Here is a 26,239-nt window from a genome sequence, read left to right as displayed (position 1 = left end):
GCCGCCGCCGTCTGTGCTGCCCCGCCCTCGGCCCCGCCGCTGGCTCTGTTCCTCACGCTGCAGCCCCCGCCGTAGCCGCCGCGGAGCCCACTGCCACCGCTTCTGAGGTAGGCGCAGCGGAGAGGGGCCAGGCCTCTGACTGCGCCCCGAGTCGCGGGCCGGTCCGTGGGGAGTTGGGGGAGGAGATGGGATGCGGAGCGGGTGAGGGCGGTAGGGGCCCAGAGCCGGGCCGGGGCAGGGAACGGGAGCGGCCCGCCAGGGCCTGGCGGGTCAGCGGCTGGCAGAGCAGGCCGCGCGGGGCGGGCGGGCGGCGAGCAGGCCCGGGCTGGGGAGCGGGTGGCCGGACATCCGGAGGCGCCTGCGGCTGGGGACCAAAGCCCGCGGGGACCTTCGGGCGGAAGGGCACGGGCCGCCGCGTGGAGGCCCGGCCCGCCGCAGGTCTAGGTGACCTTCCTTGGAGGCGACCTCTGGCCCTCGATCCCGCCAGCGCGGGTCGGGCAGGGACCCGCCCTCCACCTAAGCTCGCGGGGCTGGGCTCACGGACCTGTGCGGGCCACGCTGTCGCCTCGGGGATGAGCTCATGTGACGACCGTGGTCCCGCGGCCCCGGCCCTGCACGCCCAGTCGGGTCCACGCCGGGATAAGCTGGCTCCCGGCACTGTCTGCGCCTGCCAGCACCTTCCGGGCGGAATGGGAGGCTGACAGTCGACTTAGGCCGCAGGGACCAGGGCCGGAGCTTGGGGCTGGGCAGAAGGTTAGGCCTTGGAAAAAGAGGTCCCGCGGGTAGTGATGTGGCCTTCTTGGCCTTAGGAGGGATTCCTGCCTGATTTGGTTGCTCATTCATTCACCAAATGCAGCGGTGCCTTCACGAAACTGCTTCTGAGCCCTTTGGATTTGAGGCACGCAGCATTAGTGATTTGTCCAAGGTCACACAGCCAGGAAGATACTAAGCCTCTGTTTTTTCATCTGTAGAACTGGAGCAATCATACCTCTCCTTCAATGGGTTTTTGGGAAGAATAAAATGAGTTGATTAACTTCAAACATTCAGAACAGTGCCTGGTAGGGAGAAGGTCTGGGCAGAAACCTTGACACTTACCCTTGAGGCTTTTAGGGGAGGATCTAGCCCATCCCCTGCAGACTATTTTGCTCCACGTGGTGCTCTGAAAAGGGTTCAATAAAGGTGGCCTCTGTTATTTTAAACATTATTATTAAGCATTTGTGTGCCAGGCATTGAGTAACTTTCAGGGTAATTTAAAAAACCTTTAAGTTTACAGACAGACAAGGTCAGGCTGGAGCAGAAAGTTGAATGTGGGTTCAGACCTGGGCTAAGTCTGGGCCTGTTCCACCTGAGGAACAGCCCCTGGACCAGCCTCCCCTCTCCAGAGGAGATAGGGAAATGAACACCTCCTTTGCCTAATGTGCTGTAGGCAAGGGCAGGGCAGACTGCCCATGGTCTGCCTTCTTTCCACCCCAGCTCTGGACTGAGTTCCTACAGGGTCAGGCTTAAGCCTTATACAACTTTGTTTTCAGTGCGTGGGGTGGTGCCACCTGGCAATACTAGGTACTTGAGAGGGTCTGTGGGGGTGAATGTACTCTTGCTGACAGAAGGATAGTTTTCACCATTCCAGCATGTGGCTTATAGTAGGTGCTCATTAAGTATTTGTGGGATTATTGAATGGGTATATGTAGTGGCTGCAGGCCCAGACCATAGTCCCTTGATCTTGGACATCCTTTTTTTTTTTTTTTTTTTTTTTGCTGTACGCGGGCCTCTCACTGTTGTGGCCTCTCCCGTTGCGGAGCACAGGCTCCGGACGCGCAGGCTCAGCGGCCATGGCTCACGGGCCCAGCCGCTCCGCGGCATATGGGATCCTCCCAGACCGGGGCACGAACCCGTATCCCCTGCATCGGCAGGCGGACTCTCAACCACTGCGCCACCAGGGAGGCCCCTTGGACATCCTTTTTGAGGGATACACGTCTTATTCACTTTCAGAAAGTAGCCTTGCCTAGCAGAGAGTCACAAATAAATAAAGGGCTACAACGCTGTGTACAGCCCTAGAACAGTGAGAGGCAGAACTGTTTCCTAATTTGACATAATTGCTTTGAACATGTTATCCTCATTCTGTGACTTTCCAAGTCCTTTGGGAAACTTGTTGAACTGGTGTTTCTGGGCTTGCGGGGCTGGGGGTGACTCTGGTGAAGGGGATTCTCCTAAAGCCCTTGGGCCTGGTGCCTCTTCCCTCTCGGATGGTGAGGGGGGTCAATGGCTTCTACTGGAGTTGTCATGAATAAAGTGCTTGAGCCTGGGTATGGGGGGCTACTCTCAGTCAATTAGTTTATTTCTGCTATTCTATAGGAGGGGCTGTTTGTAGACAAACAGAGGGGCTCAGGGGGACCATATAGTGAGGATTTGCCTTTGGGCCTCTGGCCCCACTGGACAATAGACACACGTGGACAACCACCTCCAAGCTGGTGGTCATGGGGAACATTCACCACCACCTTTACCGGTAAGGTGCTCCCAAAATCCATTTTGCCCTTGATGGGATTTCTCAAGGTGTGACATCTTTGGTAAGAGAGAGGCATGTATGGCTGAGAGCCAGCCCAAGCCTTCAGGCAGCCCCTCAGGGTGCTCAGGGGCTCCCCTCTGGTTGCCACTGAGGAAAGGTGATCAGGTGATCAGCTGGGCCTGGGCACAATCCTCCATTTCACTGCCTGCTCTCAGGGGGGTGAGGGTAAGTGAGAATCTTAGCCCTTTACCCAGAACTCTGCTGGAAAGAGTCCTGGAGAGCAGATTGAGCTCATATAACACAGCTCTGACATGAGCCATAGGGTCTAGTTACAGGCCAAGTTACTTTCTTGTTCCTCAGTTTCTCCACTATAAGTGTGATCGTCATCATTACAGTCATTCTTTATTGAGGGCCTGCCCAGCACTCTCCTGGCTGGTTGACATATGTATTATGACGTTGAATCTACTGTCCTCCAAGCCCTGGGAGAGAGGTACTGTTGTTTGACGTGAACACAGAGTGGTGAGGTAACCATCCCAAGGTCACACAGCTCAGCAGGAACGGGGTTGGGATTCAGGGCCTGGACTGGCTTGCTCCAGTGCTGATGCTTTCACACTGCAGTTGCCACTCCAAGGGGCCACTGTGAGGAGCTAATAGATTTGAGTGCCTTTTGAAAGGTAGAACTTGCTATTCAGAGCGGCACTGTTACCCTTTTACACTGACCAGAGGGAGCATGTGCATGGCTGGGTGTAGTCTAGCTGTCAGTGGACAGCAGTCAGTGGAGTTACCCTGTTTGTTGCGAGGACAGTGGCACAGGGTGTTTATCAGGAGAAGGATCAGTTTTCCGTGGGATGAGGTAGGAGGCATTCTTCCAGGACCTGGCTGGACAATATTCAGCTGAACAATACCTCATTATGGTTGGGGAGAACTCTGGACCCTGTGGTTCAGGGTGACCTTTCGGCAACCTGCACAGTAGGTACAATTACGATAAGAAATATATAAAATGAAAATCTGTAATAAGTTCTCTCTGTGTTTGTTACATACTTACTGGGTACCAGCCACTGTACTAAGTGCTTTGTATTGGCAATCTCATTCAGTCCTCAGAATGATGCTGAGTCAGGGACTCTTTTCCTGTACTGTAACTGAAGAAAAATGAGGGGCAGATAGGTTGTGACTTGCCCAAGATCTCATAACAAGAGAGTGGTGGAATAGGATTGGAACTCAGGTCTGCTGGACTCCCGAGTCTACCTGCCTTCAAGCACTGTCTATTTTATCTCCACTGGGTCAAGCCAGGCAGCGAGCAGGAGCCCTAGGTGCACCTGGGATCCAGACCTTGGCATGATGCCTGCCAGCCCTGGTCTTCTCTTGATGGGTGGGTGGGCAGGCAGGGTGTCCCCAAGTCAGCTACATTCGCTTGAGGCTTGTGGAAGGCTGTGACGGTGGTGGCCCACCTCCCAGGGTGTTTTAAAATAGAAGCAATACCTGGAAAGCCTAGCTGCCCTGTGTGAGACATTCATGGAGGCGGGTGGGAGGACAGATGCACTGAGAGGACAGACCTACCAGAGTCTGGAGTGGATCTGGAGGGGCAAACAAAGAATATCCAGAATAATGGATTGTGGTTACACTACCACTTATTGAGCCCAGGTATTGGCTTTGCCAGCATCCTGGAGATTCAACCAGGGCCATTCTCCTGGGCTGCCACTTCTGGTGAGAAAGTGTGGGGTAGGGGTGTAGAGAGGCTCCTGATGGCGTTGGCCTCACATACTGGCTTTCAGAGCAGCTCTGGCCTCCTGCTGGCGAAGTTGCTTTTCCTGGTCCCCAGAGTTAGGAGTAGTTGCTTTTGCTCTAATCCCTGGCTGGTCTGATGCCCCTCTTATAGGCTGGCCCAGTTCTGCCCTGACAGACTGCCTAGAATGGTGTTAGAAATAGTAGAGCCAAAGGCTTTCCTACAGTTCTCCCTTCCTGAGGGGAAGCCGGGATGGTGATGGTGAAGGCGATGATTGCTGTGTTGGTTGGGGTCCTTGCAGGAGTCAGATGTACACTCCCATGGGTTAATTAAAGAAAGCGTGATGAAGGGATCATTTGCAAAGGTGTGGGCAGAGTGTGGGGAACCTGACAAGGGGTGTGGGCCCCTGGGTCCTTTAGAACAGGAGGGGGTCCTTTGGCAGGAGCTGTGGCGTTGAGTAGAAGAAAGTCACTGCCCACCTGAGGACCAACAGGGAGGCAGCCTGGGGGATGAATACCCCAATTGCACTCTCCTATCTTCTGCTGGTGCCCCCTATTTGCTGATCCAACCCATAGCCCACTGAAAACAGTCCATAATGATCAGCTCTTGGGGCATAGAGCAGGACGAAGGAGGAAGGTGGATCTGGAGGGGCAAACAAAGAATACCCAGATTAATGGATTGTGTTTACACTACCATTTATTGAGTACTCACTGTGTGTCAGACATTTCTGCATGCTCTATCTATTTTCCTTACTTAATCCTTGCAGCAACAGTGGTAGCAAGGCACTATTGTTAGCCCCATTTTATAGATGAGCAAAATGAGACCCTAGGAGTATAAGTGGCTTATCCAAAGTCACACAGCTAGAACCTCTGCCAGGCTCATAGCCCCTTCCATTCATCACTGTGCCCTGCTACCTGGGTACTCAGATGGGTGGAGAAATGCCATGGCAGGGTGGCTCTTGGTGTTTAGGTCCTAGCCCAGTTATACCCTTGCCATTAAAAATGTTGTCTGTTGACTCACTGGGTGTTCCCTGTGTTCAGAAAACTTTTCCTCTCAACTGTTCCTGACTGAGCCGTTTGGACCCATGGCCACCCTGCTCTCTGTATCAGCCATTGCAATGGTTGTTGGCTTTCTGAGAGCACCAGGGCTCCCCTGCCTGTATCCTTCTGGGGGAGTTTCTGCAGAGAAAAGAACATGCTTCAAAGTGGGGGTTCTGGGGGGTGCTTGGTGCGGGGAGCCAGCCCACTCTTCTCAGTGGCATCTGAGGGCTGCCCTGCCTGTGCGATAGGCAGTGAAAGACTGAGAGGGAGGAAGGAGGCTTTTGAAAAAGTGCCTCAGGCGACTCTCATGCACACTGAAGTTAGGGAGCTCTGCCCTACTCCTACCTTCTGGGCAGGGTGGCCAAAGCCATCAATGGTCACCTGAGGGTAGAGTGTGCCCCCGACAGGCCTTACCTGTTAACCCTGCCACCTCGGTGTGATTTGAATCTGTTCTTGGAACCAGTATAGACACTTTGATGGTTTTCCCTTCTGACACCTCTGCTGCAGTAGCCTTTTGGAATGTGACTTGTGGCATCATGAATGCAGCGTGGCTTAATTTTGAACACATTCGATAGGTTTTTAAATTTTCTGTCCTTAGTTTAAAAAAAAATTGTCAAGTACACAAACAACTTAAGTGATTAAGTAGAATCAAAAATGAAAATCCTATTTTAACTTCACTCCTTTCCTAAACCCCCTTTCCTTTCTAAAAGCAGCTCCAAGGCAGCCACAGTTTACAGGTTAGCTCATGTCCTTCCCTTTCACATGCTTTTCCATCCATTCACAAATGTGGAACATATAAAGATGCATATGTAAAATGGTTTTCCTCCAATCACATGGAATTATACATTTTCTGTGGCTTGCTCTTTTCATTGAATTATTATCATAGGTAGCTTTCTATGCCACCACGTAGAAATCCACCTCATTCTTTTTGATTACCACATGGTATTCCTTAGTTTGCAGGCACCTTAATTTTTATTCATTTGTTTCCCTATTGGTGGACATTTAGGTTGCTTCTGGGTTTTGTGTTAAAAATAACCCTGCAGTGAGCATCCTCCTGTATACATCTTTGGGTGCCTTGGCTGCCACTGTGAGTGTGTTCCTAGCAGTAGAATTGCCGCTAGAGTTACTGCGTGTTCACTTAGGCACTGCCCACCGATGGGCTCCTCAGGGGCTGTATTGTACTTCGTATTCCTACTTGGGGAGAATGGGAGTGATCATTTTCCATGCCAACAGTAGATGTTGTCATTTACATTTTTGCGGATCCATTGGTTGAGTGAGCTGCCCAAACACAGATGTGTCAGACTTTCTAATGTGGCTCTCTGAGACCCTTTTAATGACGTTCATGCTTGGTTCTGATGTCACAAGTGGCAGTACTCTCTTCTGAAGGCGCTTGGTTGGTCTCCTCAGCTTGAGTTCAGCTCTCCTTAGGCCACTGTGGTGGGGGGGCATGCTAGTTGTGCCTCTCCCCCCCATCCCTGGTGGTGCCGCAGTTTCCCTGTAGAGGGAGCTCCTGCCTACTGGTTACATTGTCATTTACTTAGTCCCTATTGTCGGATACTAAGTTTCCTTTTTTTTCCTACTGTAAAAATAATTTGACGCTCACTGCGCATTTACTTATTAAACAGACAGTGCTGTCAGAATACCCTGCTTCATGCTCAGCCTCTAGAAGCTGAGTTTCTTCTTTTTTTTTCCCTTTTTTATTGAGGTAACGCTGTGTTTCATGTGTGCAGCCTCATATTTCTACTTTTGTGTGCACTACAGTGTGCTCACCACCAAAAATTTAGTTTCCATCCATCACTATATCAATCCCTTTACCCATTCCCACCCTCTCCCCTCCTTTTCCTTTCTGGTAACCACTATTCTGTTCTCCGTATCTATTTGTTTGTTTTGGTTTGTTCATTTATTTTGTTTTTTGTTTTTTTATAGTCCATATAGGAGTGAAATCACAGGGAATTTGTCTTCTCCGTCTGATTTATTTCATTTAGCATAATACCCTCAAGGTCCATCCGTGTTGTCACAAGTGGCCAGATTTCATCTTTTTTTTTTTTTTAATGGCTGAGTAGTATTCCAGTGTGTGTGTGTGTGTGTGCGCGCGCGCGCGCGCGCGCGCGCGCGTTCACATGCATTATCCAGTATTATCCATTCATTATCCACTCATTTGTTGGTGGTCTCTTAGGTTGTTTCCATTTTTTGGCTATTGTAAATAATGCTGTGACGAGCATAGGAGTTCACGTCTTTGCGAATTAGTGTTTTCATATTCTTTAGATAAATACCCAGAAGTGGAACTGCTGGCTCATATGATAGTTCTAGTCTTAATTTTTTGAGGAATCTCCATACTGTTTTCCGTAGTGGCTATACTAGTTTATATTCTCACCAACAGCGTATGAGGGTTCCCTTTTCTGAAGACACGTGGGGTGGATGCTGCAGAGACAGATGGGGAGTGATTTGGAGCTGATTGAGGTGGCGGGAGGGGCCAGGACCAGGGTTCAGTCTCCAGGTCAGTGCAGTCAGGGTGTTAAGTGAGAAAGCAGAATGCTGCATTCTCTCCCCATCGAGTCCTGGCCTGAGAAAGCGTGGGTGGCAGTCATTGTTCTTACATTAAAATTGTTTTTGAAGCAGGTGCTGAGAACTGTGCCGGGTGCTGTTTGCAGTTGTAGGAAAGCTGAGCTGCTCAGAGAGGCAGAGCTGCTTCAGTCCTGTCAGATAAGTGTAGCAGGAGGTGAGAGGTGGGGAAAGAGGAAGACTCCATGAAAAGCAAAAGGGGAAGCTACAGCCACGCCGCCTTTGGTGAAGGGGAGTCAGCGTCTTGCGCCCCTTGGTGGGTGTTACCTCAGGGCCAGGAGTGGGTTTGGCTCCACTCAGATTGTGGCTCCTGTGCATCTTCCCTGCCAGCTGCTGCGCTGGGGATGCAAGGAGAGCCTGGCCTTATGTGAGCTCCCTCTGCCATCCCACCTCTCTTGTCCTTGCATGGTAATTTCCTCAGTGGCCACTTTAGGGTGATTTTTGCTGTGGGTGGAGTGTGTTTTGACAGGGGGCTTTGCTTTTGAGTTTTGGGGATTAGGGATAAGCAGGGGCATTTGGGGAGCATTAAATGATCAGTGTTCTGACTTTTTCCTGAGGGATGGACCAGTCCAGACGTGAAAGCCACGTGTGCTACATGTGGTGAGGCGGGTCCTGGAGCCAGGGGAGGGTACTCGGGAAGGCCCTGACCTCTGAGGTACAGGAGGTCTTAGCTGACCTGGAGATATTGCCACTGGAATGCTCTCCCTGTCACCTGGCTGGGGCTGAGTTTGGGGCCCAACTGGGAAGGGGACAGCACTGAAGAGGGGTGTTCTGTCCACTGATAACGGTTAGCAATTGGTGTGTGTGTGTGGAGAATGTTCTGGGCCCTTTGCTGAGTTGTTTTGCACATTTCCTTGGAGCTCTGTTACCTCAGCCTTCAGTCCAGGGTTGTTTCATTGCTTCTCCTGGGAGGGGCCCAGGCCCATCTGTGGCTGGGGCGTGTGCCTAAGGCAGAGGGTATTGCTGGAGGACCTGGTGGATGGTTTCCTGGTTTGTCCCTGGGGTGGGTGTGCCTATGGGGTTCATTTGGGGTGGAAGGGGAGAGGGGAGAGAGCCTTGAAAGAGCCAGTGGGAGCAGCCTGAAATGGGTCTTCCACCGTGTTCTTTATGCCCTCATTCCTAATGGGGACTGAGTTGCCCATGGTTCCAGCCTGATCATGTGTGAGAAATACAATAACAACAGCAACAAAAATAGGATCGCGTAAACAGCTTACTGGGCTGCTCCTCTCTGCTCTGACACAAAAGGGAGCTGGGACAGAATTAGCAAAACCTCTGAAAAAAGTAAAATAGGACCAGGACCACAGTTTTATAATTTTAAATTATGCAAGTTTATAGTTTTTTAACATTATACTCATTGGTTTTTTGGACTCCCTGCAATGTCTTTGAAGTTGAGGCTTTGGTCAGGATACAACTTCCAGTTGTGATATTGTTCCCCTGAGATCACTTGCACCACTTTTCATTGAGTTCCCATTTAACCAGGAATATGCCATGTGGGTGTCAATTTGTGTGAGTACATTTATATGTGATTTTAGGTGAGGTGTATGCAGTTTGGTAATTTAGGTATACTGTATTTAAAATGGATGGAACCATCCTCGGGTTAATTGAATTTCTGGCTAATTGAGGCTAACAATTTTGGAGATGGAGAAGATGCAGAAGATGGTGCTTTCTCGCATTCCCCTCTCCTCCTGGGTGGAGCACAGAGTGTGTGCCATCCGGATTAGGGTTTTAATTCTGTGTACATAATGTGTCCGTGCAGAGCCTCCCAGAAGCGCAGTGTGGTCCTTAGGGCAAGGACTATTTGAAGTTCTTGCCTTCCTTGAACAGCGAGGTGTTTAATAAATGCTTGTTGACTGACTTAGTGATGTGCGTCAATCCCAAGTAGTACTTTGATAGTTGGTTTTAAAAGTAAAGTCACATTGAAGCTCAATAGATGTTTATTTGAATTAAATTTGGGGGGGATGTGGTTGCATTTCCTTCCATGTGAAGAATTGCCTAGTTAGGTAGGTAGGTTTTACTGTTTTCTCTAGGAGGAATATGATACTCTAAAAGTGGGCTCCCGTAGAATGCAAAAGTTTTGTGAAAAATTGGGTCCATTCTGACACACAGTAGGTACTCCGTAAATATTTGTTGAATGAATGAAATCAGAACTGTATAGAAAATACGTTGCCATGAAAAGCTCTGATTTCTCTTCAGTGTATTTAATGTCCTAGCAGTCGATATTTTGTAAGAAGATATGTTTTATTGGCAAGAGTCCTGCAGTTCAGTAAAGTAGCTGGCTTATGGGACTGTGTCTTTGCCAGTGAATTCATTTAGCAAATATTGACTGACTCCTACCATATTCTGGGCCTGTGCTCAGTCCTGGGGATGCCTAGGAGAAGAGGTCCAAAGTCAGGCTGGTCTGCTGTCAATAAAAACTTACTGGGTGTTTCTAGCTCTGGCCACAGAAAGAAGCAGGAGATAGCACAGGCTTCTTTGTCCACACCTGGGGGAATAAGGTACCTGGAACTCAGTGCTGATGATTTTTATTGGTGGAAAACTAATATCCATAATTACCAATGTATTTATTCTGGTGGTTCTTTTATTATAGCAGAAGATGGCTGTGCCTCCCACGTATGCTGATCTTGGCAAATCTGCCAGGGATGTCTTTACCAAGGGCTATGGTGAGTGTTGCGTGGAGTGGCCTTTCAGCTCAGAAACTGGGTTGGCGTGTTTGGTATTTTACCCATTACAGTTTGAGAGACTTGGGTCAGTCAGCTCTCAGAAACTTCATGTCAGGGAAAAAAGATAAGCCGTCTGTGGCTAGTGAAGCAGTTTTGGTTGTGCACCCAGTACGGGTAGGCTTGTGAATTGCTGCAGACAAGTGGACATTCTTGTTTCCTCTCCTAGGCGGGAGCAGGTCTGTGGATGCTGCTGCAGTGGAGTGTGGCTTCTAAATTTAGAGCTCTTCTTTAGGCATGTGCTCACGCTGTCATGCACCCTTTTCTCAGACTCCACTGGGAGTGCAGGTGGGGCCTGTGTCTGTTCTGCCTGCCACTGTTCCATGGCAGCCGGGCTCCACACACAGAGAGGCAGGCAGCAGTGGAGACCGGTACCCTCTGCACTCATCTCATTTTTAAACAACCTAAGGGAGGCAGAGATGCTGCTCTTGAGTTAGTTATTTAACCTATTAACAGTTACCATGTTCTTTCTTTAGGGTTTGGCTTAATAAAACTTGATTTGAAAACAAAATCTGAGAATGGACTGGTAAGTTGTCTGCCTATATGGAGCATGGGTATTTATTGTAGATCAATAAATAATAAATAACTTCCATCTGGGTGGCAAACAAAGGGACTTCTGATTGTGGCAGCTTGTGGTTGCCACATTCATTGCATCCTCTGTGGCATGGGTGGTCCAGGGGAACCATGTGACTAGGTCCCCACTTCAGCAGCTGTTAATACTTATAGGAATATGGGGCAGGTCTCAATTTTATTTTTCCTCATGTTTCTTATTTCAAAATTGACCTGTGTTCCATACCACATAATTATTGAAAAAAAACCCCAAATCTTAGTAATCCCTTTTAGATTGTGAATTGTTGGAAGGAGGAAGTTTTGGGTAGAGTTACTGCAATGTCAGCTTTAGCTCAAAGCTTTTTCTCTGTACGAGCCTGGAGGTAGGACAGAAGGAGAATTGCCTTCCTGTCCAGACTAAAGAGTTCCAGGGGAGGAAGGAAGCTTTCTCCTGATAAAGAATTCCCTGAAAGATTACTTTAATTAGCAGACTCCATCTGTACTGCAAATACCTAACTGAATTATAGAAGGAGCTTTTGCACCCACGCATTCAGGGTCTCACCTCTTACATAAAGGAAAGTACAGTGCATTTAGGGGTGGAGCAATGCAGAATGAAGTGCTGGCATGCATTCCTCTTCTTTAAAGGAATTTACAAGCTCAGGTTCAGCCAACACCGAGACCACCAAAGTGACGGGCAGTCTGGAAACCAAGTACAGATGGACCGAATATGGTCTGACGTTTACGGAGAAATGGAACACTGACAACACACTAGGCACGGAGATTACTGTGGAAGATCAGGTAATGGTCACTTGTGAAAAGACACAGTTTTATTAAGTGACATCGGCCGCCTGTCTTGTGACTAAACCTGTTGGTGAATTTCTCTTCTGTTCAGCTTGCACATGGCCTGAAGCTGACCTTCGATTCATCCTTCTCACCAAACACTGGGTAAGAATATCATCTGTTTTCTCCATAAGGACCTTTAGTGGTGTCTTATAGTAAGATTTAAGATTCATTCTGTGCTGTTTGTTATTGTTCTCCTGGCCTCAGCTGTGGAGGCTGCAGGATTTCTGGTCCAGTAATGCTCCATTCCATGTGAGTGAGGCTGCTCACAATGAAAGTGGCCAAGGCTCTAGGGCAGGAGGCAGTGTTTGGAAGCAAGGGCTTTTGGTCACTGTTGCCAGCCCCATTTTTCATGCTGGAGGGCCTCTTCCCTAGCTTCCTACTTAGGGACACTGAGAGTGTGTGGGCTTAATTGCAAGGTGGCTCCTGAGACTGCACTTCCTGCTTTAGGCCCTCCAGCCACAGACAGATTAGGCTTGCTGGTTATTGGGCACCTCAGGAGGCAAGAGGGCATGTTGATCGGCCTCAGCTCCTGGTGCTTTTCAAAGTGGCTAGAGGGAATCAGTCTCTTCTAGAACACACTCTTGTTTTTTTCCATTCAGAGCAGTGGGTCTCCTAGGCCTGGGAAGGTTGTTCTGCACACAGATGACAAGGCCAAGGGCATGTATTGAATTTCATTTCATAGTTTTTTTAGTTTTTAAAAATTGTGGGGCCTTCCCTGGCAGTCAGTCCAGTGGTTAAAACTCCACGCTCCCACTGCAGGGGGCACTGGTTCAATCCCTGGTTGGGGAAGATCCTGCATGCTGTGTGGTGCGGCCAAAAATAAAATTTGTGGTAAAATACACATAAAACTTACCATCTCAACCATCTTTAAGTCTTTATTTTTCATGACTCTGACACTTTCAAAGATGATTGGCCAATTATTTTGTAGAATCCTTTGATTTGGATTTGTCTGATGTTTTCTCATGGTTAAACTCAGGTTATTTATTTATTTATTTATTTGCGGTACGCGGGCCTCTCACTGTTATGGCCTCTCCCCTTGCGGAGCACAGGCTCTGGACGCGCAGGCTCAGCGGCCATGGCTCACGGGCCCAGCCGCTCCACGGCATGTGGGATCTTCCCAGACCGGGGCACGAACCTGTGTCCCCTGCATTGGCAGGCGGACTCTCAACCACTGCACCACCAGGGAAGCCCAGGTTATTTATTTTTGATAGCTATAGATAGGATGTTGTGTTCTGTCCATCTTGGTGCATGACATCAGGGGATATGTATCAATGTGCCTCATTACTGGTGACGTTACTTTGGTCACTTGATTAAAGTGACGTTTGCCAGATTTCTCTTTAAAGTTACTTTTTTTCTCTTTATAATTAACAAGTATCTTGTGGGGAGATGCTTTGAGACCATGCAAATATTCTAATTTTTATACTTTGACTCACAAATATTAGCATCCATTGGTGATTCTTGCCTGCAACAACTGTGTTTGGCAAATGGTGAATTTCTTTCTTTTTTTCTTTTTAATTTATTTTTTTATATGTTATTTATTTATTTTTGGCCGTGTTGGGTCTTTGTTGCTGCACACAGGCTTTCTCTAGTTGCAACGAGTCGGGGGGCTTATTGAGGTGGCTTCTCTTGTTGCAGAGCATGGGCTCTAGGTGCATGGGCTTCAGTAGTTGCAGCATGTGGCCTTCAGTAGTTGTGGCATGCAGGCTCCGTAGTTGTGGATCACGGGCTCTAGAGTGCAGGCTCAGTAGTTGTGGTGCACAGGCTTAGTTGCTCTGTGGCATGTGGGATCTTCCTGGACCAGGGCTCAAACCCATGTCCGCTGCCTTGGCAGGTGGATTGTTAACCTCCGCGCCACCAGGGAAGTCCTCCAAATGGTGAATTTCTATTCCCACCATTCCTTCTACATTTATTAATTGGGATTTTACTGAAAGGAAGAGCTCTTTCTTCTCCACCTTTTATTTATTTGATCAGTTATCTGTATCAGTACGGATTCTTGGACATTTATTTTATTCTATGGATTGTAATCCATTACTATATTTTGTTACTCATATTGTCCCAGATATGGCCATTGGGAGCCTTCAAGTTGACATCCTGTGTGCTTTTGACAAGCCCGTGTCATTTTTTTGGAGCACTTCTTCAGAAAGTGTACTTGTTCTTCCCTAGTCCTGCTATCAGCTATTTCTCTGAGGAGCCTTTGTTCCTTTTATTGAAGAATGGTATTTAGAAACTATTTAGACACAAGATGTACTCATTGCTACTGGGTATTTGAGGAAAGTTTTGATGGCTCGATGGAGATTGGAAATGAAAGCTGACTTTCCAAAGTGTCTGAGGGGTACAGCCTGGGAAAGTATCCTGGCTTCCTTTAAGGAGCTAAGCATATACCACATTTGGATGAAGCTGCAGACAGACCTCATCAGGGGACTGGCACCCGCACTGAGTACTTACCATAGATAAAGCCAGCTTGTTAACCACAGATTAAGAGGATACCTCTCTCAGGTGCTGTCAAATTAGCACCATTATTTAAATAGCTTTAAAAAATCCCAATAATATTTGAAAGAGGAAAAGCTCCAAAGGCATAGAATGCTGCCTTAGAGCCAAGCCTGGAGAGAAACCTGGTCACTGCCCCACCAGTGCCCATTCCCTGGGGACCTGGTGCCTCTGGCCAGAATCCAGTGGGGTGGCATGTGGAGGCACTGTGTAACTGTCCAGTGTGGCTTGCACACCACTGGTCAGAGGCCCTGGTACAGGTGTCACATTTTGTGTCAGCAGCAGCATTTTACCCAGTGGTTAAAAGATGCCTGATTTTTACATGTCTTGATTTCCTCTTCTTTCTAAATGTCAGCCTCTGAGCAACTGTTTTTTTTCATCAATCATCCTACCCTGCTTGGTGCCAACTGGATACTTGGTCATAACCCAGGTTTCTTCCTCTAAAGAGCCGGCAGACCAAAATAGGTTTATTTTAAGTTTTTCTTATTGAGAGTTAGTTTGATTGTCACTCCTTTCCTTCAAAGCTTGCAAAAATGCACAGAAGCAACTTGAACAGAAGTTGTAAGTTTCATTGTCACTAGGGAAGGGTGTTAACTTTATTTTCACCTATGACCTCTGAAATTCTGACTCATTGGAACTTGGAGTGTTTAATCTTTAAATTTTTTATTATGGAAAATTTCAAACATGCAAACAAATACAGAAAAGTATATTATACCTTCATCATGTTCTCATCACCCAGCTTTAATAATTATCAACCCATGGCCAATCATGTTTTATTTATACATCCATAATCAACCCCTCCCACCTCAGGTTATTTTGAAGTAAATAACAGATATCACATACTTTCATCTGTATATATTTTCATATGTATCTTTAAATAAGTTTCCTTTTAAAAAAAAGTATAACCACAGTATATCACATTGTGAAAATTAATCATAATTTCTTAATATTGTCAAGCCTAGTCTCTTCAAATTTACATGATTTCATGAAAATTTTTTAGAGAATCAAAAATTGTCCATGCAAGGGCTTCCCTGGTGGCGCAGTGGTTGAGAGTCCGCCTGCCGATGCAGGGGACATGGGTTCGTGCCCCGGTCTGGGAGGATCCCACGTGCCGTGGAGCGGCTGGGCCTGTGAGCCATGGCTGCTGAGCCTGCGCGTCCAGCGCCTGTGCTCCGCAACGGGAGAGGCCACAACAGTGAGAGGCCGACGTATTGCCCAAAAAAAAAAAAAAAAATTGGCCATGCAATATTGTAAAAATTGGTTCATATGGCTCCTAAATCTTAGTTTTTAGGTTCTTCTGTTTTTTTTCCCCTTGCAATTTATTTATTCAAACTAGATCATTTGTCTTCTAGAATTATATATAGAGTAAATTTTGCTGTTTGCATTCTGTGGTGTTGTTTAACTTGTTCCCCTGTCCCCCACATTTCCTGTGAATTGGTAAGTCTAGAGGCTTCATCACATTTAGATTCCGTTTTGGGGGGTGCTGAAATCTGCTTCCATAGGGATGCACACAGAAGGCCTGGTTTTCTCTTTGTATGTTAGTGCCATTCATGGTCTACTCATAAGGGGTTACAAATTGGTGATAATTCCACCTTTATCTTTCTTTCTTCATTTTTTAGCTGGAATATTTCTATAAAGAGAAACTTATCAAATCTTTGGTTATTTTGAGATATAGTTAGTATAGGAAAGGTGGGATACATGTTTGATTCCTTTTTTATTTACTCTTTTCAAAATAACAAATTGATTCTCTAGTCTCTAAAGATGACCAATGTGTGTGTGTCTTGAGTGTCATTATGAGTTCATAGATTTAAACATTTGATATGCTTCAGTCGCTGCTGATATTATTCTTGATGTTTATATTGTCTCATATTTGAAGCCTTTGGGAGCCTGTTTTTTTTTTAAAAATATATTTACATATTTATTTATTTGGCTGTGCTGGGTCTTAGTTGCAGCACGCGGGATCTTTTAGTTGCGGCATGTGGGATCTTTTAGTTGCGGCATGCAGGCTCTTAGTTGTGGCATGTGGGATCTAGTTCCCTGAACAGGGATCGAACCTGGGCCCCCTGCATTGGGAGCATGGAGTCTTAACTGCTGGACCACCAGGGAAATCCCTGTGGGAGCCTCTTCATCTTAGCTCTCAAGTCCTTTTGCCCCAACCTCAAAGTCTTTGATAGCTTTGATAGATGCTTCAAGCTCATCTTGCACCTTTCCTGCCCCAACCTGTTATCTGCAATTTTCTGAGGAGTGCTGGTTCCTTTTAGGAGGGAATGGTATTTAGGGCCCCCAGTTTGGGTGCTGGGGATGAAGCTTTAATCTCAGTGTGAATGAAGGTGGGCTGGACAGGGCTATGTGGTCCTTGAACCTTGAAGCATATCTGGTTTCTCCTGTGGTCTCTGCTGAGAATGTTTCTTGCTGTGGAAGATGTCCATTTTGCAGTTTAATGACAGAAACAATCAGGTGAAAATAGTCTAAATTTTATTTGATAGATGTGATCTTGTCTCTAATGCTGACTTTTGGTAAAAGTCATTGTGATAATATATTTGCAGGTGACATGACTCACCTGCCTTTCCTGAGAAATGCTAGGTCTTGAGTAATAGTCAAGGGAGGCACTATCTGGCCGTATACACAAATCTGGGATCAGCAGACCAGACCTGGGATCTTGTCCAGTCCACCAGGGCTTCCTGGCCCCCTATGACTGCAGGGCCCCAGGTTCTACCTCACTATCCATTTCTCTGAAATATATACTCATTGGGATCTCATGGATACTGAATTAAAAGCTGTCTAACTGTTGTATTTACTTAGAAGGGAATTAGTATATGTTTCTTTACTAAGTGAGCCACAAAGTAAGAAGATGACCATCTAATTAAAAGCTGCTGTTTAGATAGCTGCCTTCATGACAGATGTATCTTTTCCACAGACTTGGAAAATAGCAAAGATGTATCTGTTTCATAATTACATGGTGGTGCTCTGTGTAATGAATGCCTGTGTAGGTCACTATATTAAGCACAGGGAGAGGATAGTAAAAATTACTTAGCACTTCTTTTTCCAGCTTTTCTTGCCTGTGTTCTCGCTTCATTATGGTGGTGTTTCTTCATTATTCTGGATTCCAGTAGAAGAGAGGTTGTGTTCTGCCCATTGTGGCACAGAAGTTGCTTAAGGGAGATCTGGGGCCCTGACTTTGCCTTCCTACCCTTCTATTCAAACGGGGATTATTATATTTTTAAATTTGTGTCTCTTGGCATACTTGTCGCAAGATGAGTTAGCTTCTGATTTTAATACAATTTCTTTTCCTCCAGGAAAAAGAATGCTAAAATCAAGACAGGGTACAAGCGGGAACATATCAACCTGGGCTGTGACGTGGATTTCGACATTGCCGGGCCTTCCATCCGGGGTGCTCTGGTGCTGGGTTACGAGGGCTGGCTGGCTGGCTACCAGATGAATTTTGAGACTGCGAAGTCTCGAGTGACCCAGAGCAACTTTGCAGTTGGCTACAAGACTGATGAGTTCCAGCTTCACACTAATGTGTAAGTGTATGTGAGTGTGTGCAGTCGGGGGACTGTTTACCATGATTTTTTTCTAAGCTCAATTTTTAATCACTGGGAAGTGAGTTTGTTGGAATCAGATGAGCCAAATGGCCTGCTAGTATTGTTCTTGTTTCCCACCTACCCGTTTCCTGAAGTGATGTAGGTTCTTCGTATTTTGTGAACGGTAAATGTTGTCCCTGGTACACACAGAATGACTGATCATTTATGGCAAGAGCATGACGTCAGTCCACAGGAGTGTCCTTTCCCTGCAGCTTTATGGACATTGGACGGCCTTTCATTTTAGTTAACAAAATGGGGGTGGGGAGGTGTAGCTCTCTTTCTCTGTATACTGCCTGAGGACCAGCTTGCTGTGCTTTAATGAAATGTAGGCATGGGAGCCAAATTAGGAGTTGATTATCTCAGTTAAATAGTGAGTGTCTTCTCTGCATGGCAGAACATTTAAAAGTTTATTAACTGGACAGTATCATGAAGGGAAGAGGAAATTACAGGGTAGGTTAGAGAGAGCCCTTTGTAATCAAACTTGAGGGTTGAAGCAGAGTGCTGATTTAGATTTAAGGGAAACAGATTTCATCCATGAAATCTCTGTAGACATGAAGAACTAATGCATGGTGCAAGTTGGGTACAAATTTACCAGATTTCTCTCTTTCCACTAGAGGTCACTAAAGAAGTGACTTAAAATTTAGAGACAAGTAAATGGTATTTGGGTCTAAACTAGTAACATTTCCATAATAAAAAATTTTGAGGAATTTTTATAATTAATAAATATAATACATTAATATAATAATTAATAAAATTTGAGTCTTTTAAAATAAAAAAAATCACAAGAAAACTATGGAGATGGACAGCCCAGTGGTTGGGGGAGGGGAACAGGGAGGGTGTCACTTTGAAGGGGTGGCACAGGGGAGTTTGGTAGTGGGACTGTTCTGTATCCTGGCTACACGAGTCTTTGTATTAAAATTCATAGAAATGTATACTGAAAAAGGTCAAAGAAGATATGTAAATTTAAAAAAGGTAACATGCAAAAAAGCCATAGGAAAAATATCACATGCATAGAAGTGTTTTTTAATTGAGAATTTTGGCTGACATGGAAAGTGCTTCCTTGGTTTGGAATTGGGAACTTGCACCAGTTCCAGGAAGAGCAATGACTTTTAGCTGTTTTACTTACCTGAGTTTCAAGATTTTTAATAAGTGGACATGGTTTATTTTTGGAACTGGTATGGAAACAGCTGACACAGCTAATATGGGTTGCCCTGGTCTTTCAGAGGCCCAGGTGTGTAACAGGTGTTCTGTGTGCTTCATGTAGATGGCTTTTATTTAAAAATTAATTAATTAATTAATTAATTAATTTTTGGCTGCGTTGGGTCTTTGTTGCTGTGCGCGGGCTTTCTCTAGTTGCAGCAAGCGGGGGCTACTCTTCGTTGCGGTGCGTGGGCTTCTCATTGCAGTGGCTTCTCTTGTGGCGGAGCATGGGCTCTAGGCGCGTGGGCTTCAGTAGTTGTGGTGCGTGAGCTTCAGTAGTTGTGGCACGTGGGCTCCGGTAGTTGTGGCTCACGGGCTCTAGAGCGCAGGCTCAGTAGTGGCACATGGGCTTAGTTGCTCCGCGGCATGTGGGATCTTCCTGGACCAGGGCTCAAACCTGTGTCCGCTGCATTGGCAGGTGGATTCTTAACCACTGCGCCACCAGGAAGCCCTAGATGATTTTTGTTTGTTTGTTTTTTTTTTTGCGGTACTCCAGCCTCTCACTGTTGTGGCCTCTCCCGTTGCGGAGCACAGGTTTCGGACGCGCAGGCTCAGTGGCCATGGCTCATGGGCCCAGCCACTCCGCGGCACGTGGGATCTTCCCGGGCCGGGGCACGAACCCGTATCCCCTGCATCGGCAGGCAGACTCTCAACCACTGCACCACCAGGGAAGCCCCCTAGATGATTTTTTTTACAATGAGTTCCTTTATGGTTTTAAGAGTTCAGTACAGGAAGGCAGTGTTGCTGGTTTTAGAATGTATTGAAAAATCTAATGTTTAAACACATTTAAGCCCAAGGAAATTTCCCCATTTGGGTTAAAGTTTATTATTTTTGACAAGCTGCTGTTTTTTTTTTTTTTTTTTTTGCTTTATAACAAATTTAATCAGTTATACATATACATATGTTTCCATATCCCCTCCCTTTTGCGTCTCCCTCCCACCCTCCCTATCCCACCCCTCCAGGCGGTCACAAAGCACCGAGCTGATCTCCCTGTGCTATGCGGCTGCTTCCCACTAGCTATCTACCTTACGTTTGGTAGTGTATATATGTCCATGCCGCTCTTTCACTTTGTCACAGCTTACCCTTCCCCCTCCCCATATCCTCAAGTGCATTCTCTAGTAGGTCTGTGTCTTTATTCCTGTCTTACCCCTATGTTCTTCATGACATTTTTTTTTCTTAAATTCCATATATATGTGTTAGCATACAGTATTTGTCTTTCTCTTTCTGACTTAGTTCACTCTGTATGACAGACTCTAGGTCTATCCACCTCATTACAAATAGCTCAATTTCATTTCTTTTTATGGCTGAGTAATTTTTTTTTTGTAGCATGCTCAGACTTTCTGAAGAAGTCAGGATTCTCTGTGAATCAGGTGGTGTCTGTGCTCTTCCTGTACTTTCTGGAAGCACAGTGTCTCTGGCTGAATTTCAGGGGAAAACTTAAGAATTTAGAATGTATTTAATGAGCATCTACTTTAGGGAGAGTGTATTAGTGAAGAGCAGAGTTTGCAATGAAACAGCAACAATTTATTCATGGGTTAGTGAGTTTTAAGCTCTTTGCTGGATTCCAAAGCTTATGGGACCTGCCTTAATAGTTTCCAGTGCTATTTCCACTGGAGACACCCAAAATGATGAGGCAGAACTTTGACATTGTATTTTTTTTTAATTTCTTTATTTTTTTTTTGTTTATTTTTGGCTGCGTTGGATCTTCATTGCTGCACGCTGTCTTCCTCTAGTTGTGGTGAGCGGGGGCTACCCTTTGTTGCTGTGCGCATGCTTCTTATTGCGGTGGCTTCTCTTTGTTGCGGTGTGCATGCTTCTTATTGTGGTGGCTTCTCTTGTTGTGGAGCACAGGCTCTAGGTGCGTGGGCTTCAGTAGTTGTAGCACATGGGCTCAGTAGTTGTGGCTCGTGGACTCTAGAGTGCAGGCTCAGTAGTTGTGGCGCATGGGCTTAGTTGCTCCGCGGCATGTGGGATCTTCCTGGACCAGGGCTCGAACCCGTGTCCCCTGCATTGGCAGGTGGATTCTTAACCACTGCGCCACTAGGGAAGTCCCCTGATGTTGTATTTTTATGTTAAAAATGTTAGGGTGGGGAAGGGGATATTCCCAGAGGCTGCGGTCAATACGGTGTGTTTGGAAGAGAGGAAGGAGTTTGGCTTGCTGGGTTTCATTCCATTTTTGAAAGACAGAAACATTTTGTAATGTAGCAAGTTGCTCCTTTTCAAATCTCACCAGGACCATAGATGTTGCAGCATGGGCCAATAGTAATGCATAGGCCAACAAGTCTGAATAATAGGTTAAGCTCTCTTGTAATTGCTGTTCCTCCTAGGGCCTGGGTCAGTTCTGGCTGTGCACCCTCAGCAGTGGATGCAGCTGCTAGTGCTAAGGGTTGTAAGCTGCCTTCTGAGGAACATGAGTGGCCCAGACTTTCTTGCCATTTCTGGCTTTGTTCTCTCTTTCTATTTTTATAATAGAGCGTTTATAAAAGTAATAACCTTAGCAGCAGAAGAAAGAAATCACTCAGAATCCAGAATCCCAGTGCCCTAGTTACTGCTTTTATTTTAAAGATTAATGTAGAAGCAAACTTCAAGTTCCATGCAGCCTGAGTAGTTGGCTGAGCTGCCTCTGGGTGTTCCCAATGATGGCTGAGATAGTCTTTCCCTTCCTCTGAACCTTCCTGACCCTGGTGTCTGTGCCATTCCTATCAGGCTTGCCGTAATTTGGTGCCTGTTTTGTGATCAGTTGAGTCCATTTACAACATGCTTGTCCTCTGTTAGACTTGGTCAGCTCTGCCCAGCTCAGGTCGCCTTCCTGGGCTGCTTGACATCTGTGCTGTGCTTATTTGCAGAAATGATGGGACAGAGTTTGGTGGCTCCATTTATCAGAAGGTGAATAAGAAGTTGGAGACTGCTGTTAATCTGGCCTGGACAGCAGGAAACAGTAACACTCGCTTCGGAATAGCAGCCAAGTACCAGATCGACCCTGACGCCTGCTTCTCGGTGGGTACCTGTGGAATCATGTATCTCTGAGACCTTACCCTGACCCTTAGGGTGGAATCCTTTTGGATTGATGGAGTTCCATGCTTTGGCTAGAGATTTTCTGTGAACTCTGTGAAAGGGTTTACAATGAGTAAAACGAGTAAAAATGAGTAAAACGATCATAGTCATAGTATTTACTATGGCTGCCAGGCACTGTATGGAGACCATTATATGCGGATTACTGTATTTAATTCTTATACAACCCATTTGAGATAGGTGCCTTTTTTTTTTTTTTTTAACTTATCCCATCCATGTTTTCACAAATGAGGAACTGAAAGCTTAGAGTGGTTGAGTAACTTGCCCAAGGGCAGGCAGGTGGTAAGTGCTGGGGTTTGTGTTTGACCCAGACTGCCTTGCTATGGAGCCTCCTTCTCTAACCAGTCCCTGGTCCATGCTGCAGACTGTAAAGGGTGTTACTTTGAACCTGAAGGTTTTAAATGTTCCTTTCCCCCTCAGTTTTCATTCTCTTGCCCAGCTCCTGTACTGCATATTAAGAAATCAGGCCCTGGCATTGGGTGGTTGGTATCTTATCTTGCAGACCCTGTAGCATAGCTAATGGACCCTTACGTTGCTGCACAGTTTTTGCATTAAATCTTGTTGAGCTCATCTCTGTTGCCACAGGGCACTGCCGGCTGTATCCTTTTTGGGGTGGAATGAGGAAACCTCATGTTGCAGGATGGTTTCTGGGCTGACTTGTGTAATGTACAGACAGCCTATTTTAAGTCTTCTGAAATAGGAACTGAATTTGGCTTCCTAATGTTAGGCACTTTAAAACAAAGGAAAAGGGGCCTTATTATTTGGAGGGCATGGGCAAAATGGAACATCTAGATGGGGCACTGACTGCCTAGAGGCCTACCTTCCTGTTTTCTCCTGTGGGAGATGCTGGGTCTAAAAGCAGCATGTGAGCAGGAAAACACACACCCTGGTGGCTCTAGCTTTCGCCAGGTGTTCTCACAGCTTGAGCTTGCTCTGCTCTTGACCTCTCCTTATTTCCCCAGAAAGGGGCCAGGGAGAGGCCCAGATTTCCCTACAACTCAGGCAGAAGAATAAGGGCAAAATGATTATCGACTCAACTGCTTTATTCATTAATTATTAATCAGCATTCAGTAAGTGCTGAGATTTAAGTGATTGTCTAGGTTATTGTTTTGCTCCAAAAATTCAGGCTTTGTCAGTGCCAAATTTTTTTGATTTTTGCTTCTCTTTTTCATGAAGAAAAAATTCGAACAATGTTCTGCCATTTAAAAAATGCTTTAAAACCCCATCTGACATTTGGTCTGTTTTTCTTTATCCCAGCAAATACAAGAAAGTCTTTTATGTCTCTGGCCATAAATGAAGGTGTCCTCACCTGTTAATAACTTAAAAATACAGACCTACTATGTATAAATGGAATTGGGCACACATACTGTAAGGAATCAAGTGTAAATAATAACTTTCTTTTACTTGAAAATTGTGTTGTCTCTTTGCATTACCCTTCTGAGACCTAGTTCCTAAATTTGATATATTTCATATTGAATTTAATGAATCCTATAAACAAAGTGGTCATGAAAAAAGAGAATTTGATACTGAAGTCCAGAGTTGGTTGACTAAAAAGCTCTTATTCAGTTTGGAGACAGAAATGTGAAGTACTTAACATTTTCACTCTCTTACCTTTTCCTTGACTAGGCTAAAGTGAACAACTCCAGCCTGATAGGGTTAGGATATACTCAGACCCTAAAGCCAGGTATGTGTTGGTTGTGTGAAATTAGTTCTTTGTCTTAAAAAAGATGTGGTGCTGGTTTGCTGCTTTATGTTATTGCTTATAAAATGACTGTGTAGTACATTGTAAATGAGTGTATACCAAGTTTTATAGTTGATTGTTTGTAAAGGAGTGCAGAGTCATTATAAAACGGTTGGCGAGGGCCTCCCTGGTGGCGCAGTGGTTGAGAGTCCGCCTGCCGATGCAGGGGATGCGGGTTCGTGCCCCGGTCTGGGAGGATCCCATATGCCGCGGAGCGGCTGGGCCCGTGAGCCATGGCCGCTGGGCCTGCGCGTCCGGAGCCTGTGCTCCGCAACGGGAGGGGCCACAACAGTGAGAGGCCCGCATACCGCAAAAAGAAAACAAACAAACAAACAAAAAAAAAACGGTTGGCGAATAGGAGAAGTAGTAAGTAGGAGAAAAAAGGCCAAGGCTAACATGTATTACATTTTTGGTTATTTTCTTCCATTCTTTTTCCCAATGTGTGCCTAATGCTTGATACTTACTTCCAGCAGGTTCTTAAAACCAGCCTATAAGTCGTCCCCATTGTAAAACTGGTTTGTAGGTTTCCTCTGCACAGTTAGCTAGGCCAGTCCATAGTATGTTACAGCTACAGGAAATAATACCACCTTGGGGTTAGTTTGGTCAGACTGGGGCTTTGAACCCTGGAAATCTAAGGTTACATGATGGCAGAATCAAGCTATTCTAGAGAAAATAACATTTAGTCGTGTGTGTGTGTGTGTGTGTGTGTGTGTGTGTGTGTTTGCATTTGTGTGCATGCTGTGATTGGGAGTGTAAGACCGTGGAGTCTGATTCATAGTTGGGGTTTCATTTCAAGGGGCTTTTGCTAAAGAAGTTTTCTGCACAGATTTTGTAGCGGGGATGATGAGAGGATGAAGGAAAGTGGATTTGGGTGAGCTATGGAGTAATCATTATTGTTGCACAAGCTCATCCTCGGCTACCCAGTTATTAGTCGGATGGCGCTGAGTAACAGGGATCGAAGGGCCTGTGGTTTTGCCCCTGCTGATCACACTCACCTGGAACAGGTTCTGAATCTGGTGTGGTGTCACCAGTGTGCTTCAGCCATCCTCCATTTGCTAACCTTTCTTCTCTTTTCTTTCCTCCCTCTCTCCCTTCCTCTCCCTGACTTCTCCCGCTGCAGGTATCAAACTGACACTGTCAGCTCTGCTGGATGGCAAGAATGTCAACGCTGGTGGCCACAAGCTTGGTCTAGGACTGGAGTTTCAAGCATAAATGGATACTGTACAATCGTTTAATTTTAAACTATTTTGCAGCATAGCTACCTTCAGAATTTAGTGTACCTTTTAATGTTGTATGTCTGGGATGCAAGTATTGCTAAATATCATGTTAGACTTCCAGGTTAAAGATGATTCAGCTTTAGGGTGTTACCCTTTCAGAGGTACAGAAGAAACCCAATTTCAAAAAAGGTCCTTTCAGCTGTAGACTTGAGGGGGAGCTTGCTGGCCCCTCTAGAGATGTCAGGTTTCTTTTTTACCTAGAAATGGCTGCAAGTGGAAGTTGATAATTTGCAGGCACTTTGTAAATTTGTATTGAGTAAATGAATGAAATTGTGACTTCCTGAGAATTGAACTTTGGTTTCCTACCCTGATTGAGGAGAGGCTGTTTGATGGTGTATACAAACTCATCTGAAAGGGACTTTTTTAGGCAGGGACTTTTTCCACCCCAATCCATCACCTCTTTTACACCAAAAGTAGTCTGCAGGGCGTGGTAGCTGTTTCTTCTGTGCCATTTTGGGGTGGAGAAGGTGGATATGATGAAGCCAATAATTCAGGACTTAACTGTGTTTTTTCTCATGTTGTGTTTTTTTGCCCTTGCACCAGAGTATGAAATAGCTTCTAAGAGCTCCAGCTGCAAGCTGGGAAGAGTCTCTGTGACTGTAATCACATGGTGACAACACTCAGAATCTAAATTGAACTTCTGTTGTATTCTCGCCACTCAGTTTATTTTTTAGTTTAATGGGTACATTTTAGAGTCTTCCATTTTGTGTGGAATTAGTTCCTCCCCTTCAAATGCTGTAATTAACATCACTTAAAATAAAACTTGAATAAAATATTGAAACCTTATCCTTCTTTTGTTGTCTTTATTAATAGAAGTGTAAATAAACAGGGCATATGTTTGGTCTTGTTCTTTGGCCCCTTGGTGTGGCTGTGTGTGTGTGTGTGTGTGTGTGTGTGTGTGTGTGATATTTTTAGTTTTCTATTGCTGCATAACAAATTAC

General features: G+C 45.8%; 1 protein-coding gene across 2 annotated transcripts; it reads left to right on the top strand.

Moving 5' to 3' along the window:
• Positions 1 to 26,079, top strand: VDAC1 (voltage dependent anion channel 1). 2 transcript variants are annotated; one of them, XM_060093355.1, is made up of 9 exons: positions 1 to 107; positions 10,416 to 10,488; positions 11,022 to 11,071; positions 11,740 to 11,892; positions 11,987 to 12,039; positions 17,721 to 17,948; positions 22,055 to 22,205; positions 23,907 to 23,964; positions 25,142 to 26,079. In XM_060093355.1, the coding sequence occupies exons 2-9, from the start codon at positions 10,422 to 10,424 to the stop codon at positions 25,231 to 25,233; spliced, it is 852 nt and encodes a 283-aa protein (XP_059949338.1). In that variant the 5' UTR covers positions 1 to 107; positions 10,416 to 10,421; the 3' UTR covers positions 25,234 to 26,079. The 2 variants fall into 2 exon arrangements, with proteins under 2 accessions (XP_059949338.1, XP_059949339.1); XM_060093356.1 differs by having other exon boundaries at positions 24 to 107; positions 10,419 to 10,488.
• The last annotated feature ends 160 nt before the right edge of the window (positions 26,080 to 26,239 follow it).

This window comes from Mesoplodon densirostris, chromosome 3, assembly GCF_025265405.1.
Source record: "Mesoplodon densirostris isolate mMesDen1 chromosome 3, mMesDen1 primary haplotype, whole genome shotgun sequence".
Taxonomy (NCBI): domain Eukaryota; kingdom Metazoa; phylum Chordata; class Mammalia; order Artiodactyla; family Ziphiidae; genus Mesoplodon; species Mesoplodon densirostris.
The sequence above is the reverse complement of the archived record's forward strand: the minus strand, read 5'-3'. Positions and strand labels throughout refer to the sequence as shown.